This window comes from Homalodisca vitripennis, chromosome 2 (assembly GCF_021130785.1).
Source record: "Homalodisca vitripennis isolate AUS2020 chromosome 2, UT_GWSS_2.1, whole genome shotgun sequence".
NCBI classification, from domain to species: domain Eukaryota; kingdom Metazoa; phylum Arthropoda; class Insecta; order Hemiptera; family Cicadellidae; genus Homalodisca; species Homalodisca vitripennis.
In genome coordinates, this window is record NC_060208.1 from 53,838,600 (window position 1) to 53,859,915 (window position 21,316).

At 33.6% G+C, this 21,316-nt stretch overlaps 1 protein-coding gene across 1 annotated transcript in view; it reads left to right on the forward strand.

The window, feature by feature from the left end:
• Nucleotides 1-6,075: 6,075 nt before the first annotated feature.
• Nucleotides 6,076-21,316, forward strand: part of LOC124353954 (ribonuclease Z, mitochondrial) — a 34,054-nt gene continuing 18,813 nt past the window's right edge. The window contains exons 1-7 of the mRNA XM_046804039.1: nt 6,076-6,510; nt 9,387-9,573; nt 12,729-12,898; nt 14,030-14,187; nt 15,697-15,933; nt 16,735-16,879; nt 18,091-18,277. Coding sequence (XP_046659995.1) covers nt 6,227-6,510; nt 9,387-9,573; nt 12,729-12,898; nt 14,030-14,187; nt 15,697-15,933; nt 16,735-16,879; nt 18,091-18,277 — 1,368 coding nt within the window. The 5' untranslated portion in view covers nt 6,076-6,226. The remainder of the gene's footprint in view (nt 6,511-9,386; nt 9,574-12,728; nt 12,899-14,029; nt 14,188-15,696; nt 15,934-16,734; nt 16,880-18,090; nt 18,278-21,316) is intronic.

The following is a 21,316-nucleotide window of genomic DNA, read 5'->3' on the forward strand; positions in this document are numbered from 1 at the left end:
TAGCTTTACAAGATTTATTTTAATATTTGAGTGTCAAGTACGATGGTCAAAATACCAGATATATAAAAATAACCCTAGTTCCGCCCTACTGGCCACTAAAGCAAAACGTAGCAAGGAAACGTTTTGGGAGGAAGAGGGTCCAGACAACTGATATTTTCCTGTAGTGGACGAGTAAGGCCCCATTTTGTTCCTTAAAAAGTTCTTGACCCGTTTCTTTGTTGAGAACGATCTTTCAGCACTACTTGTCAGTAATACTAAATTATTTAAATAATTAATTATTGGTTACTAAAAACGTAATTGAAAAAATTGAAAATTAGAGGGGTCCGGTCCCCTTGGTCCCCCTCGTGGCTACGCCCATTCACTAAAGTTAAAAGTTCGGTGTTTGAAATTATATTTCATATATTCATAACAGATCATTATTATCTGTTTTAAATATACCAGCTGGTGTGAACAATAACTCATGTAAACATTGCGTATTATTATTGTTTTATTGATTTTTAGTGTTCTGCTTAATTAAATTGTATGACCGCGAGTACGTTTTAAAAGTATTAAAAAAATTAAATCACAATTAAACATTTGGTTTTAAGAGAAATCTCAAATTAGTAAGTATAGGAAGTTTCCGATTGGCGTAATCATTTACGTTCAGATTAATTTTTATTATAAAAAAATTAGTTGACTTGTACTTGGTTGTTACAATCAAATTATCACTATCGCCTTTTTATTCTATTCGATTCGTGAAAACTATCATTAATTTTAAAAGAATACAGTTTGATATCATAAGTGTTATGCGTACTCAAAAATATTCCCGGTGGGAGGGTTATGTTCCTGAAGACAATAGTTGGATAGCGGTTACTAAAAACGTGACTATCGAAATTGCAGCCTTAATATGTATCATGTAAGCAAGGAAATAATGAAGTTTTCTATATCTTAAAATACCTAAGTGTTTGCTCAAAATAGTATTAAAAGCCATTTGTACACAGACAGCATTGTAGACATTGGTAAATCAAACTGAACTACATTTAAGCAGTGGCGTACGTTGAAGCTAATGAAGCACTGCTTCATAAGGTGGATACAGTTTTTTTATTTTTTAATATCTTATACCTAACACTGTTAAAAATGCTACTATAAATAAACCTGACGTTCTCTAAAAAACACTATTCTTTAATATTGTTCCTCCTTTCGTGTTCCGCGTCTGAAGTGAAGCTGGGATGCGACAGCTTCTGTAGACAGGCTGCGCGCGCATAGAGTTCAAGGTTATGTGGCTGGGGGGAAGCGGTAGCGGAAGCCAGTGTTAACAAGAGACCAGGGAAGCTAGCTTCTCTTGACGAAGACATACAAGTGATCCCGGCTGCTGCCGAACGTGTCATCCGAGTTTTACCGAAGGGCCGAATGCTTACCGCTTGACCCGAACAGCCTGACCGCCAGCCCGGCCCTTGGTCCAGGCTAAGGTTATGTTATAGACCACTGGCGCGCATCTTTCCGTGTCATATGTTGCATAATGTTGTCGGTGTCGCTGTTATTAGTTTTATTGGACATATAAACTAAGTACCAGTTTATATATTGTGCCATTTTACCATTTTTTAAATTTTAAATAAAATAATAGTACCACTGTGTCTTGTTTTCTTCACGATAACGGAGGCGGAGTGTATCATTAAACGCCTTATAGATGTACCCTTCTCATCTAGACCTTTTGAAGGAAAAGGAATTAATAAAACTTGGAAGGCCTACTCCAGATTTACCAAACTTCGTGCAAAGAAGTGAAAAGCTTATCCGAAATTTTCAATCGAACTCAAATAAAAAATGTATTGATATTTTCTTATACAAATACAACTCTTCAACTGTACTAAATAAACATGTTTCGGTTAATCACATCATGTAACTTTAACGTGAAATCATAATTAATGTTATCATAATTCCATAAAAATAAATCTATGTTTACTCATTTAAAATAACTCTCATTATTTTAAAACCTACTTGTTTTTATAAATTTGTATAAGTTGTATTATAAATTTCTGAATTCGCCTGTCTTATTTACATTTAAAAGCATGCAGAAATAATAACTCACACTTTACTAAAAAGCAGTTTTATAAATATAAAATTATTCATAAAAAGGAATTTTTATTTAATTTCTACATTTTTATATAAATTTAACATAATATACTAAAACACGTGATATTTCTGTTTTCTTACACTTCAATAATTGCATTGAAATGTATGTAGAAATGCACGCTTTTATCTAAAAATAAGAACCCTTTCTCCCTCTTACGGCTTGGGGGGACCCCCAGGACACTCCCCTTCTAACCCCCCCCCCGCATTTAAAACGCACGCCACTGATATATCATAAACTGATTTAGTCACATATTTTGATCATAAAACAGATTGTAAAACAAATCTTCTGACCAAATGAAACAATAGGCCCTTCAAATACTTAAACAATGTTGTAAATCTTCACGCGTTGAACAAACCTAAGCAATTATATAAGTCTAATGCGGGTGGACTTATGGATACGATACGTTTCAAATAAGAATATAGTGGATTCAAATCCGCAACTTCTGCTGAGATGTTTGTTGATTCTAATTTTAGTAATACTAATGTCTTGAAAGTTGACATATCGATGTATCAGCTAGAAAGAACAAGATTAATTTACATTATAGACACATGTCTCGCTGAGGTTGCAATTCTAAACAATCTACAAAAATTTAACGACATCACCATTCAGTCAATGAAAAGAAGGCCAAAAACGATAAGGAAAAAATTATGGTAATAAGACGTGAAAAATGTAATAACTTTGTTTACATACTCTAAAATTGAAAAGGATACTATTGACTGAATTTCTTGAACTATTTTATACCAAATGTTTCTATAGAACTTTGTGTTTTTAATTCGGTTTTATGTAACAATTAGGCTGTATAAGATTTGGCCATACCTAACTAATATGTATTGGGGAACTAAAGGCCTCCCTTTATGTAGTACAATCCAAATCCTTATAATATTATGAATGTGGTGAGTGTTTATTTTCTACGATTAGGTGAGTACACATTAACATTAGAAAATGTCCTAAAAGATAAGATGGTTAGAATTTGACTCCGGAGACTTCCTTTAAAAGCAGTCGGCAAGAACTATGTCAGGCGAAAATTTCGCTAGTCTGTACCAATTCCAGCTCTAAATATTCGAAAACATTAAAAATATTTTTCAGTTTTTACAGAAACAGACGTGTATTGTCATTGTTAATGTACTTTTAACAGTATATTTTTCATCTAATATTAAGAATTGGATCTAAAAGGCAATGTTACAATATAACTTTTAAAGACTTATATAAAACCCATCTTAGTTTAGTTTTGACAGACGTAGGCTTCTCTGATATGTGATATATATTTTCTTCATCAGGAAACAAAAGCAAAATCAAGTATGGAACAAAACAATCTAAGAACAAAGTAAATTACAATGGCCAAAAATATGCACGTTTATGTATTTTCTTGGTCATAGAAACAAGGCAAACACAACATTGGCGTCGGAAATATAATTCACATCGAGCCAGCAGTGGCCATACACGTGCAACGCTAACTAAATTGTATGCAAAGCACTTGGTAACTGCTTGCAGTGCAGATATGGAAGAAAAATGTTGTTAACCTTTCATTGAATTTAAAGACTGCTGTGAAACCTAATTAGTTATCCACTGACCGAAGTAGGCTTCTCAGAGCTGTATGTGTATGTATGTTTTGATCGGGTAAGAGGCAAAATCAGCGATGGAACAAAGAAAGTACTAAGAGCAGAATAAATTACAATGACCATAAATATACACTTTTAACATATATTTTGATACTAGTAAACCGCGGGTAACTGCTAATGTTACTGCTATATTAAGAATAGTCAATAAATTTGTAGTTTATCTAGCTTGACTTCACACCTAAGCTGTTATCAGAATCTAAATAATTATAACTCCCTGAAGAGGCTGAAGACAGATGATATCTACTATGCCACGGACAATTACTAGCCTACCACTCATGTGGCGGGAAAAATTTTAATTTCTCTATGTCCGCACAGTATCTCGAAAGTAAAATGACAAATAACTTGAAATTGTGTACGATTATATATGAGGAATACAAAGTTCGAAGGTAGTGCATGTCAATCCATGGGATTTGGCTGAGAGTTAGCAAATATTTTTACATTGGTCTTATGGGCAACCTTTATAGTAACGATAAAATAGCATAACAAATAAATATGAAAGCAAATTCAGGACATTTATAAGATATTTTAACATGTGATATATTGAAAGATGTAGCCTAACTATCCCAACTCATGAAAAATTTTATAGTGAATTAATGTGTAGAATTTCACTATTAATTAAACACTGACATGAAACACAATTTTATGGTAAATGTATCATATGTGGCAAGATATACAGAGAAATGTCTAATTTTTAGACTTGAAATTATGCGTGTGCCATCATGGAATTTGGTAGAGCGTCGTTAAAGCCTATCACTTAGTAGGCTGACGCTATTATTTTGTCTTTTGTTTGGTGGAGGATGTAAAAGTTTCTTTTCCTTACGATTGTTTGTATCTCCATCTGTCAATAATGAAATGAGATTTAGACTTGAAATGTTGCTTCGAACCTCGGAGAAGTCTATTGTGCGACACGTAGTTTGGTGTACTTCTACCTTTGTAATTTAAATGACTGAAATATAGTTGTGAACAAGAATAAGTAAATATATACATACACATTTGAGAAAAAGAAGCTGATTGAAGGCCTATTCCCAAACAGAAACTAGATAATCATAAAAATATACAAATATTTTGATGAAAAGTTAAAGAAAAAGTGAAGTATACTCTCTATAATAAAACATACAGATAACAAAGTTAGTAAATTATTCTTTGCGAACTTTTTGTGAAAACATAGATTTACACTTTGGAAAATCACAGAGAAGTTGTTGTAGTGTTGTGTTGCTGTGAGGAGTTAAAATGTAGTCAAGAACTCACTTAGATGAAGCCATTAGAAGGGCTGTAGCTGCAGAGTTAGTAGATCATAAGTGACAATCGAACTTCTAGATATATAGAAGTATGTATGCAACTTTTTATGTTAGGCAAAATATTAAACTCCGCAATGTCCTTGTCCAAGAGGCATTCTATATTTTACAGTTGTCAACCGTGTGTTTTTTCATTCATAATATTAAAAGGAATTATGCCCAAATTTACTATCAGTTTATTATGTCGAAGATACCGCCAAGAAAGGTCTAGAGGAGGAGTTCTAGATATATAGTTCATACATACATTGTTTGCAGTCACTCTCTCCCATTCGAATTGTACCACTCTAGTCCCTAGTCAGTCTGCCAATCGAAGGTCTCCCAATTGAATACCATATAAACTGCTCTGTGTTGTAAAAAGCTTTTGCGACTGAAGTTGATTTCAGACGAGCTTTAAATGCCTTCGGCATTGGGGCATTTTTTAGCGAGTTTGGTAATCTGTTGAAAAAGAGAACTCCTGCCTGGGACTGCTAACGTTCAAACAGTACCGTTATGTGTGCCTCAGTTCGGTAATTGTTCCTATCTCTATTTACATAAGAGTGTATGTTACTACCTCTTATGGCATTACATTTAGCCTGTTATAGTTATTGATAGTCGTTGTTACCAATATCTTTTTATCTCGTTGTTAGGTATTTGTTATGTATTTTTGTGTTACTTCAATTTTGTTACTCATTTCCTATTTTAATTAATTGTTAATAAAATTTATTTCTAATACTTTTTTATTACCTTATTGTAACATAGCACCCAAACTTGTTCTTTGCATAACAATGTCAAAGATTAATTGTGTTACTATTGTTGTTCTGTCGCTCTTAATCTGTTGTCTGTCATCAACTCGCAATTTTCATTAGAAACAAATTTTGTTGTAGTTTCCACAGTAATTAAAGGTTTTGTATGACTGCTTACGACCCTTTACATAATGGAAATTGCATTGTCCATTAGAATAAAATAAAATTAAAACACCATCACAGGCAGATGTCATTTTGTTCCTGTAATGTCTCCCCACATCGCCAACCGTTATACGTTCAGAACAGGTGATTCTGATGAAACATCACATTCACATAACAAACGTGTTGAATTGTTGCTACTGGTGAAAACGTCTGCATGTTGTTGTGGTGTCATGAACATAACCTAGCTTTTACAATGGTAACATAATTTGTATTCAAAGAAATAACTAAATTTTTGTATGGAGTAAATTTTTGTATGAAATGATATATATGTTTAATATTTATAGTATAGTGAATTATATCAAGAGTGGATGTAAATTTTCGAAAGCAGTGCGTCTTTTTAGTAGTAGTGACACTGAAAAATTATTAAATATAATATCAAAAATGCCTAAAAATACTACACACACTGTAGCCTTGAAGAAACATCGACAAAAATTAAAGGAAAAGGGTCAAAAGTATGCTCCTGGTACAGTTACCCTTCAGGTACTTGGCAGTGGAGCAATTGGAGCACCAAGATCTTTATATGTGTTTACTGATCAGTCAAGGTAGGTCTTTAAATAAATACCAAATTAATGTTCTAATTAATCACTCTACTATTGCTAAGGTGGATGCACTAGGCTTTCTTGTTTTTCACTCTATTTTAATTAATAATGTAATAGTTTATGAAATAGGCTACCCCTATTGAATCAGGTATTAACACATTGACTGCGAAATTTTCGCCTATAAGGGTCACTGGATACTGAAAAAATGAGCAGTCTTGTATTCCTAGGTAACGCGTCGCGCCGGCGATCCACCCGCACTGAATGTGTTAACCGTTATCGTATACAGCTCCTCATGCATCAACTAATTGTATAAATCAGAAAAGGAAAAAGTAGTATTTTATATACTTATGACCAAAGTTAGTCCTAAAGTTAACAAGGTTATCTCAACTTATAATCACTTGCACACTGGCCCGTGTATAGACCATACTGTTTGATTTATTTGCATATTAGAAACAGTTGAGATACTGACCACTTAAACCATGACCTTTTACCTTCAAAATGTAATGTTCCTACTCATTTGTGTAGATGAAGTTCAATTGAGGATAAATACTTTTATGATTAAATAATACAAGGTTTTTGGTTTAACGGTGACCCCACACTTAGGGGATTAGCCCATTTCCTACGATCCATTGTTTGAAATTTGCAGATGTGTTCCTATGCCCAATAGTAAGTGTTATAGTACATTTTACTAACTCCTCCCTCATCCTCCAATTGTTCGAAATTTGCAGATGTGTTCCTATGCCCAATAGTAAGTGTTATAGTACATTTTACTAACTCCTCCCTCATCCTCCAATTGTTCAAAATTTGCAGATGTGTTCCTATGCCCAATAGTAAGTGTTATAGTACATTTTACTAACTCCTCCCTCATCCTCCAATTGTTCGAAATTTGCAGATGTGTTCCTATGCCCAATAGTAAGTGTTATAGTACATTTTACTAACTCCTCCCTCATCCTCCAATTGTTCGAAATTTGCAGATGTGTTCCTATGCCCAATAGTAAGTGTTATAGTACATTTTACTAACTCCTCCCTCATCCTCCAATTGTTCAAAATTTGCAGATGTGTTCCTATGCCCAATAGTAAGTGTTATAGTACATTTTACTAACTCCTCCCTCATCCTCCAATTGTTCGAAATTTGCAGATGTGTTCCTATGCCCAATAGTAAGTGTTATAGTACATTTTACTAACTCCTCCCTCATCCTCCAATTGTTCGAAATTTGCAGATGTGTTCCTATACCCAATAGTAAGTGTTATAGTACATTTTACTAACTCCTCCCTCATCCTCCAATTGTTCGAAATTTGCAGATGTGTTCCTATGCCCAATAGTAAGTGTTATAGTACATTTTACTAACTCCTCCCTCATCCTCCAATTGTTCGAAATTTGCAGATGTGTTCCTATGCCCAATAGTAAGTGTTATAGTACATTTTACTAACTCCTCCCTCATCCTCCAATTGTTCGAAATTTGCAGATGTGTTCCTATGCCCAATAGTAAGTGTTATAGTACATTTTACTAACTCTCCCCTCATCCTTCCTTTAAGTGACGGTACCATGACCCCTCAGTTTTAAAAGTGAAAATGGATTTTGAAACACGTTGGCTGCAGTATAATAAGTAGCCACCATCAAAATCGAATTACCAATATTCATGATTATCTCATATTACAGAAGCCAAAATGACGAACCAAACTATGTTATAGGCATTTCAGTATTATTAGAAGTATATTAGACATTCATTTTGCTATTGATTATTATAATTTTAATGCTGTATTTATTTTTCTTTTGCACTAACTTGTTCTTGGTATTTCTCTACTTTTTAATGTAATTAGTTAGACATAGTTTGTTACCACTGATTGTTAATTACATTTTATATATGTAGCATGATTATCTCGAAATTATTACATATATATATATATATATATATAAATAATGTCTATATTTGTGTTTATTTCCATAATTGTTTTGGTTCATACTAAAATAGTACATGATTGTTAATAGGGTGACTGGCTCTTGGTGTGAAAAAATAAATCTGGTAATAATATAGACTTAGGGCAGTTAGAAACTATTATTTAAAAATTTTTATCTAAAAAATCCTGTTTGTAGCGATTTTTTTCCATTTTTCAGAAAATTTATGTAATTATGTAAAAAAACAGCATTTTTCTCCAATTTTTAAATAATTTAGTAAATAATTTTTTTGTTGGTGCTTTCTGAAATTTCATAAAATTTCAATTAAAAAAGACCATAATAAGCAATTCACATAACTTTATGTGATACTTATTACCAATACAAGTTAAAAAATTGAAATTTCTTTTAAAATTAAAAAAAAATTTAAACCAATATTCTGAGCAAATTTAAGTGACATTCAATTGTCAAATTTCACAAAAACTTGTCCATTTATAACTTTAATACCAACTTGTATTAATGTTGTTTGTTTGTTACAAACCTCTGTGTTTTTCCACATTCAACTTCACTTTTCTCCAGCTATTTGAAACAGAAATAAATACTTTTTTTATGTTAAATAGTAGCTTATTTAATGGATAATAATTAATAAATTGGCAAATTTAAATAATCTATTTAATTATTTGATAACTTTAATTAATTTGTAATTAAATCAATGAATAATATTAGCCTATTAATAGACAGGACTGTTTGAATTTAACATGAAACTATAATGTTGAATCAATAATGCAACATAAAAGAGAACTAAAACTAGACAAACAACACAAAACACAATTATTTATCTTGTGTTAATTACATATGTTACACTTCAGTGATGGCAAATTTCCGTATCACTCCTGTCAATTCAAATCTTCTTTCATCAAACTGAATGTAAAGATCAAATTGATGTGTGTTTTACAGACCTATGCTAATTTCTATTATGTTCTAGGTACCTGTTTAATTGCGGAGAAGGCACCCAACGTTTAGCCCACGAACACAAGATGAAACTGTCTAAACTAGAGCACATTTTTGTAACTCACCCGAGCTGGGATAATATTGGTGGCCTTCCTGGTGTATCTCTGACTATACAGGATGTTGGGGTTCCTCAGATAACCATTCATGGACCACAGGGCACTGTAAGTTATCATCCAATTAAACCATTAGCTCCTCCACGTAACGTAAGTTCCACCATAAGACAAGAGTAACTGTACCCGATTTAGGTACGAGATTTAATAATAAGTATTAATGTTATAACATGTATGGGAATTAAAGTAAAATTATGGCACTTATTTATATTATAACAAAAGTTAAAAATGTTAAAACATATTTTTTGGTAAAAAAAGACATTTTTACTGTTTTATAAAAACTTAAGATTGAACCTATTTTTGGTGTGTCTGATTTAAAAAAATATAATTTGTCAATAACATACGAAAGGACTAACCAAAACTAACAAAATATTATATATTTATATATTATATAATATATTTATTATTATGCGACCAATGCAAGGGTTTGGAAAAAGGTTATTGTAAAATAACAATTCAGTTAATTTTTACCTTTTTTCATAACTTTATTGTGTATGTTATTTAGTATAATACATAAGTAATAATTAATTTTGTTTTACACCAAACAAGCATAATACTTTCTTGAACAAAAAATCTTTCCCCTTTTTTAAGGAATTTTACGTTTGAACTAAGTTTTGGTATATAATAGATTTATTATAAATTATAAAATGTAAGAGACCATACAAGTCTAAGTAAAATTTTACATTATACAGTACACTTTTTTTTAGATATATTGAATTTAATAGAAAAAATATTTATTCATATAAGTACATTATATACAAGAATGGTGTCAAGTTCTTTTGTTCAATACCCGTTTTTAAGAAACTGTAGAACATACATAGGTCAAATGACATTTATCTTAGTAGGTAAGTCCTCAATTAAAACTATATATATATATATATATATGTGTGTGTATTTTTTTTATCTATATACATATCTCTTACATTATCATGTACTATAAAACTCATCAATGGTGTACAATGGATGTTGAATTAGGTAATATTTTAAATTTATCTTAAAATGTTTTGTTCCTCTTTTAATTTATATATATATATATATATATATATATATATATATATATATATATATATACAGCAATTAATTAAAAAATCTGCTCCTCTGGTAGGTAGGTTCTTAAAAAATTCCAAATTGCAATGAGCAATATTGCAATATCATCCCTGTTTCGGGAAGTTTCCCAGATTTGTTAAATTTTTGTATGAATGATTAACTGCCAAAATTGTTTCATATGTAAAGTGTATTAATGGTCATTATTCTTTGTTCCTTAAAAAGGTACCCTACAGATGCAGAATAAGCTAAATTTTATATCTTAAAGCTAGTTTTAGCAAAATTAATATTCTGTCCAAATTTTTCCTCAATGTTGCCTATATATGCTAATTCCAAAAGGGATAGCAGAATTATGAAGGCAAAATATATTTTGCATAAAGTTTGTCTTGAACAAATTTTCAATAATCTGTAGATAGCATATATTCCTGAAGTAATTCTTTGTATGAATGGTCAACACGTTTGTCCGAACTAAGATTTTCATCGATAATGAAACCCACACATTTATTGTGGTTGATTTGAGTTGTCATAGAATGGTGAATAAAAATATTTGGATAAGTATTTTTGTTTTGTTTAGTTTTGAAAAGAATTAAATTAGTTTTGACATGATTTAAAATTAATTGATGTTTACACAAAAACTTATCTATGTTGTTTAAATGTAATGATGCCTTTATCTTAAGTTTGCTCATAAAAGAATCATGTATCAGCAGGTTAGCATTCTGCTGACTGTGTTTGTTTCTGTGCCAGATGTTCTAAACATTCTCTCTCATTCCACCGACAAAAACATTGAGCTTATAAACTAAGACTGTTACCCTGATTTTGAACTACTTGTGATAAACCTGTTACATAGCAAAATAAAAAGTGTGGTCCCAGAATGGAGCCCTGTGGAACCCCAGGAACCGCCTCACACTAAGCAAAGGGGAGATGCTGCTTAACAGTTTATTATTAACCAAGTATGCCATTTGAACAAAATATTGTCTGTTTGATAGGTAGGACTACTGATATATAAATATGACACATTGATATTTATGTCATATATTATAACTAAATCTTTAATGCTTTTCACTAGTATTTCCGATATTTTGCCAATTTTTTCAAAAAAATGTTTGTACATTTTTACTTGGTGAACGATAAATACCAGCTAGTAAATAATTATTTCCTTCAAATTTTAATTCAATAAAACAGTCTTCCAATTCTTTATCCATTAAACAAATTTCTACTGAGGGTATTTTAACGATTAATAACGTAACTATCAACCAGCCGAGACACCATCCACAGAGCTCTCAACCCATGTACACTGAGTGACCCTACACTCTTACCACTCCTTGCATAACACACTGTTGCGGTTGACTGATTAAGGTCCAGTATCATATCCTTTGAAGGTGGCGAAAATACAGTGGTCTTTAATACTGTTGTGGGTTCCGAAGAGGTCAGTATCATTGAAGATGGTACCAATGAGGACTTCTGACTTTCCAAGGGCTCCAAGGAAATCTGTCACAGGATTTTCTATTGTAGTGTATATTTTGACACATTACAGAGAGTGAAGTAGCAGAGGCACAGTCCTCATGTTGTCACAGTAAGATGTGCACTGGGTGTTGAATTATTATGACGCCAAGATGGTGGCCCTGGCCCCACTCACTGCTGTGATAGTTCTATACAGTCCTGATAAAACACAGAGACCAGTAAAAAGGTGAAGAAAGATGCAACATATGAATTTCCCAACTGTATCTTTCCATGCTTTAAGAGCCTTCACACAGTAAAAATATTAACTAATATATAAAAAATATTAACTTGTTCCCTGTCTGTATAATGTCAATCCACAATAATCTATATACTTTAACAAATAATATGTAAAAATATATTATTGCAATAAATAATAATGCTTAGGAAATCTGTGATTGTTTTACTGTTAGGAAATATAGTAATCTTATGTTAAAAATGTCACTCCTATTTGTGTATGTTTATCTGCTGTATTAAATCTCTACGGTTTTACATTTTATTATATGTAACAAGTAACATTGCAAACAGTTACTAATGTTGCAGTTAAGTTGCTGATTAAGTTGAAATTATTGAGATACTCAGATGTAACATTTTTGGGTAACAGACCTGACAACACCGATTATGACATAAATCTCAATGGTAATGAATGTTTTCTTTTTCTGTAGGACGAGATATTTGTGGCAACACGCAAGTTTGTGGTTTTGAGGCACTTAGTCATCAAGATGGCTTCATGTGACAAGAACTCTAGGTTTGAAGACAATGTAATGAAGGTCCAATATGTGCCTCTGTATACTCCAGCTGCCAAGAGGTGGCTAGCCACTCCTGCTTCTGAGAGGTATTAGAAAAAGAATGTCCAGTACCTCATAACACGTTTGCTGTAGGAAATGAGGACATGTGTGGAGCCTAAAATGCTGAAAAATACAAATGTTTTTCCTCACCCAAAAATTACATCTGGATATTCCAAAAGTTCATTACAGATGTTCAGTAGCCCTTGTGGGCTGGAATTGATAATTTAATTTCCAGGAATGGAATTCCAACCCGCCGTCATCGTTGGTGGTCCTTGTCCAGTTCGTATTCAATACTCTGCTGGTTTTCAGCCCCCCTCCCCACTGGTACCCCGCAGATTAGGGTGGAGTGGAGGCTTGTATTTCCAGCAGACTGCAGCGCACTCTATTTTTGTAGTGCTGGAATACGAGTCTCCTGCGGCGGATGTGTTAACAAATGTCGTTTAAAAATCACTTTATTTTTCACATAATTAAAACATGAAATGTTGTCATATGATTGTAGTTAATCTACATAACTATTGCCTAAACTTATTATACATAATCTTCAAATTCCAAATTTGTTTTTTATAACAAGTGTATTTTTGACTAAGCTGTAAATTTTGTTATATTTGTTTGGTGCACAATTTTAGGAGGTTGCCTACTAAAAGATGTTGACTTTGTATATGAGCGTTACTTGCAGTAATGCTGAAGATTTTGATTTGCAAAGCACAGTTTATCCTTATTTCTGTTGGATATTGATGATTCAACTATAGTTTTGGAAGATTTCCAAATCTTTCTGTTACATTAATAATAGTAATGTATATAAGTTGTACATGGGTCATATTCCTAAGGTAGTATTATCTTCTAACAGTATTATCGTGATTGCTTATCTTTTGAGATTTTAAAAATGTAATTAACGTTTTTAACAGATGTAACACCACAAAGGCTAATACTAAAAGAAATTATTTAATTAACATAGGCAAAATATATAGTTTTTAATATTTTAAAGTTTGAAATATGACATTTTACTCAGAGCGTATGCACCGGATGAAGTTATTGATACATGTTCTAACCAATTTAAGTGTTCATTACCAGTATTGATTGTGTGTCCTATTTTTCTTGTCACTGGATTATTAATGAATTATCTTTATTTGCCTTAAATGTGTAGTTAGTGTGTCAGTACAGGAAAATGTTTATTTTAGGTCTCCGCCAAGAACCCCAGAGTTGGTATTGGGCTCTGAGGACTCTACAGACGATGATGTGGACTACTACTCGTACTGGCAAACTGGGTCCCGGCCATGTTCTCCTGACCGTGATGGCAGTCCTGGGCGTAAAAAGAAACGCAGACATTTGTCACCAGGTATTTCACACATAATTTAATGATTGATTCATGGTGATAATAGTTTGTCCCCTAGTCTGAGCCCGGGACTGAAGATTGAAAGGAATATTTAATCCCACCATTAAAATTTCCAAAATTTGAATACAAATTTATGTAAAGGTTCTGTTATCAAGATTAAGTTGTTTGGATCCTCATTTTAGGTACCACTTGGGGTACACAGAAAAATATTGAAAAAACATATTGAAATAAATGTTTTTGTGCAAAATGCGAAGCCTACTTACATTTATCATTATAATTAGATTTTTAATGTAAAATAAACAAAGTTTTTTGCCATTATTATTGTAAAATGCGACGGCAAAAAAAGTTCGGAAATGGTCTTGTTGACTAACAGAGTGTTGTTGTTTTCTAATTAATGAGTTGTAAATTGAAAAAATGCAGTAATAAAATTCCAAAATGTGCAAATTATTTTAATTTTTATTTGGACGAAATAAGATAAATGTTTACCAAAGCTTTTTGAACAAAAACTACTCTGAAAAAAAAAATTAAAAAGCAATAACCATGTTCTGTCAGTTAAAATTCACATATATTATTAGCTGTAACATAAGTACTCGAACAACAGATATTATTTCAAAATAAACAGCAAAATTGATTATTTATTTGAGAGAAAAGCTTAATGCCATTTACAATGTAGAAGAGTTTAATATTAGCAAACGGCCAACTGAATCAGCTGACTTTTATTTCTAATACTTTTCACAATCTTCCCAATTACTACTTCGGCCGTGACGGTGTCCCACGGTTTGCAACGGGCGCGCTCGGCTGCAGTCACGAGTTGGCGAGCCAAAAGAGAGATCCGCACACATGAGGCTTAGGCCGATGATTAAGCGAGATCCATTCTCTATCGCACACGAGTTGTGCGACAACAATCTCCACGGCCTGAGGGCGTCCCCTGGATGCTACGACGTGAATTCAAGCCCCGGTAACCGCACGTGGCTGGTCCGGGTGCCCATTTAATTCCATCCAGTAGCGACAAGTCGCCCCAGGCCCAACGCCCGCTCGTCAAGTTTTGTAAGTGCATAGAGAGGAATATTTCCTATGTATTATTTTATGAAGAATAGAAATACTGACTAAACCTTATGACTTTAACGTGACGAAACAAAACATCGCACAGTGTGACACTATCACTCCATAATGGAACTTTTTCTGTTCAAGGTTATGTCAGAGTATCAGTAATGCACTGAATATATAACATTGGCATAATACAGTGATTGTATAGAGCATTGTGTTTTTTTGTCTACGGTATTGAGTCTTACTGTTTGATAAAGCATACTGTAACAGTTTAATAATTCATTATCTTGTTGTTTAATGAACTAATTTTAGCCATAAAAACCTTTTGGAACACAATTTACTAGAAGAATTGACACATTTTTAAAAGATTCTTCAGAGATGATTTATAATTGAGAGTAATTACACCGAACGTAACTTAAAGTAGTAGGTGTGGAATATTTAAACACTAGTCGTCCTGTGATACAGAGTCACGGGCAGGGAGAGATGACCGGCCACCCCCTGGCAGTACCAGTATGGCGTATGTTTGTCGCCTCAATGATCGGCCCGGTACGCTGAACCTGCAGGCTTGTGTGACCCACGGCGTACCTCCTGGTCCACTCCTTGGAAAACTTAAGGCAGGGGAAGATGTGACCCTGGCTAATGGCACAGTTGTACGCTCTAAGGACGTTACCTCCCCTGATGAACCCGGGCCTGTATTCATCGGTAAGTAAACTTTTGACTTTAAATTTGTTGGAAATATTTTAAATAGATTCCCAATGTGTGATGTGAGCTATTGGAGTTTGTTTTTTGTTATAGCTCTACGTTCTCGTAATATACGCTTTGAATACCCTGACAGCTGACTCACCCTGTATACAACTTACAAATAAGCTTTATTGTGTACTATCTACTGGTATGATAGACCCTCAAGATAATTATTTGCAAGATTGAAAGCTGTTTAATAATTCAGAAATTTTGTTTAAAACATTAGACACATGTTATAATATATTAATTGTTTCAAAAATTAGACACAATCATGTTATGATTAAAATATTGTCATTATCATGGATCCCACCTGTGATGGTACACCAGTGGGTTAACTCTGCATGCCAGGTCTCTACTTAAGGACTTCTTCATTTGTTTGGTCTTCTATCATCAAGGAAAGGTTCCACCATTTAAGAGCTTGTTTAACACTTTTACTGCTAAAAGAATATTGAAACTCATTTAGGCATGCTAAAAAATTTTATACTGTATTGCATCAAAGTCTGAAGGTCTCTGATCGAAGATGACAGCACTTGTAGTGAGTTCGACGCATCTCCGATTGGACGTTGCCAGTGAATGAATGTGTTAACTTCTTATGTTCTATGTTGATGTACATTTTAATTTTTATATATTAAAATTTGAATCAATAAAAATTGAGTGAATCTTGAGTGATTAAAAATCTCAAGCTATGTTAAAATTTATATATTTCCAGTGTACTCTGAAACTACCTACACGTTTTTGTGGTCAAAGATATTTTTATTTCAGTTTTGGAGTGCCCTACTGAAGAATTCTTGGATAGTTTAGAAGAGGAGGAAATGTTCAAGCAACATCAAGCCAGTTGTACTGACTTAAACAATACAGCCTATCTCGTTGTTCATTTCACTCCTCCTCATATCATGGCCAATCCAAGGTAATTTATTTAAAACTATTATTACTCTTCACTTATAGTAATCCAAAATTAAATAAATACCTGTATATGGTACCAATTTGAGGTTGATATTTAATTGGAATCAAGAGTATGTCATTAATTGTAAATTTATAATAGTACTGTAATTGGAATTGAGTGGAAAAAAAAACTGTTGGAACAAACATCAGTTGTTTCCCAAACTTCTGGTAGTTCAGAATTTGAATTCTCTTAAAGAGTCTGTTATTTAGTGGTGATGTAATGAGAAAAGCTAAATTGATGTGAATTATGAGGTCCATAAGGTAGGGATTATGAACTGTGTAGTTAACTGATTCTATTATTATCAATCATTAATATTGAGACTTAACTATCACTCTCGTTTCAAATTCCTTCAGTCAATTCAAAATCATAGACTTTTGATGTGGCTCTTGACAAACTTTGTTAAATTGTTTCTCTACAAACTATAGATTAACTTGATCCAGCAAATTTGTCTAGAAGACTTGAGGTGAATGTGGTTGTTGCAAATATTGTCTCAATATTTTCTCATGCGAATAGTTACATGCTCTGGTAATAACTCTAATGTAGTAGATTTTTACATCACAATGTGTTTTTATATACCATGCTCCTTCTTTCTTCAAATCAAGACAGATATGAAGACTTGGAAGAGGGGACTTCTTTAAGATTTTGCTACATTGAAATTAAATCAATGATTACATTTCAATATAAATTAAAATCAGAGAAAGTGTAATTAGAAAAAAAGAGCATGTGAGATTGCTTACACAAATAGATTTCTTGTATATACATACACATACACATAAACATATGCATGCACGCACATGCACGCTCTGCTGTACATTGATTGATTCTTAGTGGACAATTAATTCTTTAGATGCACAAGGTGGTGAGTGAAGGAATTTATTTGTTTCAGTTATTAGTTCGGTCTGCAATAATTAAATAGTAGTTGCACTTTGGACCGGTAGCCTGGTAAATGTGGTCATTGTAGTTATTTAATTCACTGTGTTTGTATGAGCTACAACCTAAAAATAAAAAAAATCATATTCCTACCCATCCATAGTGCTCCTTTTTATACTTGATTTTATACGTCTTACACTTCTTATTAAGATTTTCTTTCACAAGATGAAAATTTCTTGCATATTTATTTTGTAAGTGCTTGTATAGTGAACTACTGTTGTGCCTGATAGTGTTGGTCTGCTCAGGTACCAAGGTTGGATGTCCAAATTCTCGCCCAGTACTCACCACCTGGTGCTCAATTCCAGTAATCATTGTATGGGCAGTGTAGCAGTACACAGGATACAGCACAAGCTACACTTGCTGGACCAGCAGATGTTCCCACTGCTGGGTGACCAAGGCATTCCTCTTGTTGCTGGGCATTGTTCCACCAAGGTCAGACTTTTAACTAGCAAAGTATGAAAAGAAAGATAGATTACATTTTTGCAACAGAAAAGTAAGGGTCATTCTTACATGATAAATATCTAAAAAAAATACTCCCTTTACCAGAACTTGTATTAGTAATTCGCTAGTGGGAAGATTGATTTTGGCAAGATTTAATGATTGAGTCTTGTTAACTGAAGTTGCATGTGTGTAATTATATTATGCAATATGTGGCTAGACAGAAATAGGACCCAGGATAAAACATTTAAATTTATTGTTAATTATATAGCTTATCCTTTTGAAGAGAACATACAAATTTTGTAAAAGTTTTTACTACAAATTTTTATAGTTGTACTAAAATGCTGCAACAAAAAAAAATTGAGTTTTAGAGAAAAATAAATCATTTACTTTCTTAATAGGTCGTGCTAAACTCAAACTATGGGATTTTGTCCAGTTTCTGTTGTTTCAGTTAATTTTAAAATTCAAATGGAACTTGCTACAAAGTGAATTCTTATTACTGTGCGAATTTACCCAAATTAGTTACAAAGAGTTCAAATCTGAAATATTGTAAAGATGAAATTAATCCTTTGTCAAAACAGGAAAACACAAGTATTCTACATAAACATTTCTTTCTTATAACAACCTTCCTTTTTACTGGATTAATTTAATAAATCTGCAATCTAGTCTTGCATAACTGTGGGACATTTTCTATAACAGGAAGCCCCTAAATTAGGTACAGGCAAGGAAAACTATTATTGCAAGAAATCTTTTACTCACTCACAATCACTTGTGAAAATTTTGACCCACACGGAACGGTCTGACAGATTCGCTCACTCTTACAACAGAAAAGTGGATGGAAATCAAGAGGTGCTGGTTTCAATATCCCCTCCCCCCAAATATTAACCCTTAGTGCGCCACCGCTCCCGCGCGCCGTCGTTCACTAGACCGCCAGACGTTTGAGCACCGCACGGATCCAATACCGCCACGGCAAAATCACCCGTTTTTGCATGGTCACATATTAAATTACATAACTTTCGTAAAATTTGAGCTAGCCTTTTAGTTTTGGTTTTGTTTTTGAGGGGAAGAGATGTACTTTCAGTTGATGTAATAAATTACAGTTTAATTTTTTTTTTACATTTGTTTAGTAGTGTGTATGCCTGTCGTAATTAAAAAAAAAATCTTAAGTTTGAGGTCCAAAAACACACTGAATAAGTAACTTGGGCTCAAATAACGTTTTTTTAACCTAAAAGTATGTATTGTTTTGAGCATATACTAAAAGTTACAAATATATTCCACAGAAATTGCATAAAATAATGTAAATTAAGTAAAATTCAAAACATTTCAAAAATTCCGCTGTAGGATGAAGATACACTTGTTACTATAGAAACAAGTAAATACAGTAGAACCTCGTTAATTCGACACTCGATAGTTCGAACAGTCCGTATCATTCGACACCAGCCGTGACCAACATAACGTGACAGCAGGGACAAGTGGGTGTCCTTGACGGGCCCGCCATTGTTTGCCGTGAACGCGCGCCACTGCCCTTTGTATAGCGCATCCTCCTCCCCCTCCCCCTCTGACTCACCCGCTATTCTTAGTCGTCAACTCAGTTTCGCTCGTGACGCTGCGGGAGTTAAGACGCGTTTTTGTTCCTTTCGTGATACGTTACTGTTTTAACGATCGTTAGACATACGTAGTTGGTGTTACTGAACTGCTTTGTAATTTGTTTGTTTTTTAAAATGTCAGATAAAAAACGTAAAAGGTGCTTTGTTACGATGGAAATGAAATTAGATGCTCTAAAAAGGATTGACAAAGGTGAAAGTGTACAGAAAGTGGCGAGTGATTTGAACGTTGGTCGGTCAACAGTGATTGGATGGAGGAAGTCTAGAAATGAAATTGAGTCTTGGTGTGTGAAAAGAGTGTGTTCAGAATCGTTAGACAAGAGGAGGAGTATGAAGAGGTCTGAGTATGAACAAGTAAGTGAAGCTCTTTTCCAGTGGTTTAGGATTCAGAGGGAGAAAGGGACACCGATCTCAGGACCGATTTTACAGGAAAAGGCCTTGAAATTTAATCAAAACTTTAAAGAAGAGGGAGAGCCTGAATTCACAGCAAGCTCTGGATGGCTGGACAGATGGAAAGAGAGGTATGGTATTAAACAATTGAGCATTTGTGGAGAAAAACTGTCAGCAAATCTCGATAGTTCACATGATTTTAAAATGAAATTTCAAGCTTTGATTGAAGAATTAGGCCTTAGTGGAGAGCAAATCTATAACTGTGATGAAACTGGTCTGAATTTTAGAATGCTCCCAACAAAAAGTTTGGCTCTCAAACAAGAGAAAGCTGCAGCAGGATATAAAAAAAGTAAGGACAGAGTTACTGTGTTGGCTTGCAGTAACGCAACAGGAACTCATAAATTAAAATTGGCTCTGATAGGAAAGGCCAGGAAACCTAGAGCCTTCAAAAATATTAAAATGAATGGTGACTCATTTTGACCTCCCCGTTTTTTACAGACACCAATCAAATGCTTGGATGTCAGAGAGCAATTTTTAACGTGAATGGTTTCACAAACAGTTTTGTGCCCGAAATTAAGAAGCATCTAAAGTCCCAGAACCTTCCAATGAAAGCACTCTTGATCCTCGACAACGCAACAACGCACACCCGGCTGTAGATGTCATTCAAGACGGAGAAATTAAAGCTATGTTCTTGCCCCCTAACGTAACCTCCCTTTGCCAGCCTGTGGACCAAGGAGTTTTTGGTAACGCTTAAGAAGTTGTATAGGAAGAAACTCCTTTCATGTCCTCATTCAAGCCCTAGATGAAGGAGTCCGAATTAGTGGATAAGTTAAAAAAAATTGATATGCTGGATGTTGTTGGCTGGATTTCCCAGGCATGGGATGAACTCAATCCCCTAACGCTCGTGTGCGTTCTTGGAGGAAGCTCTTGGACCACCAGGGAAATGAGTTTCAACGAAGAAAATTAAAGATGACGAGCTAGCCACTTTAATGGAAAAAATCCCAGGTTGTGAAGAAGCTTCACCTACAGATGTTTTCGA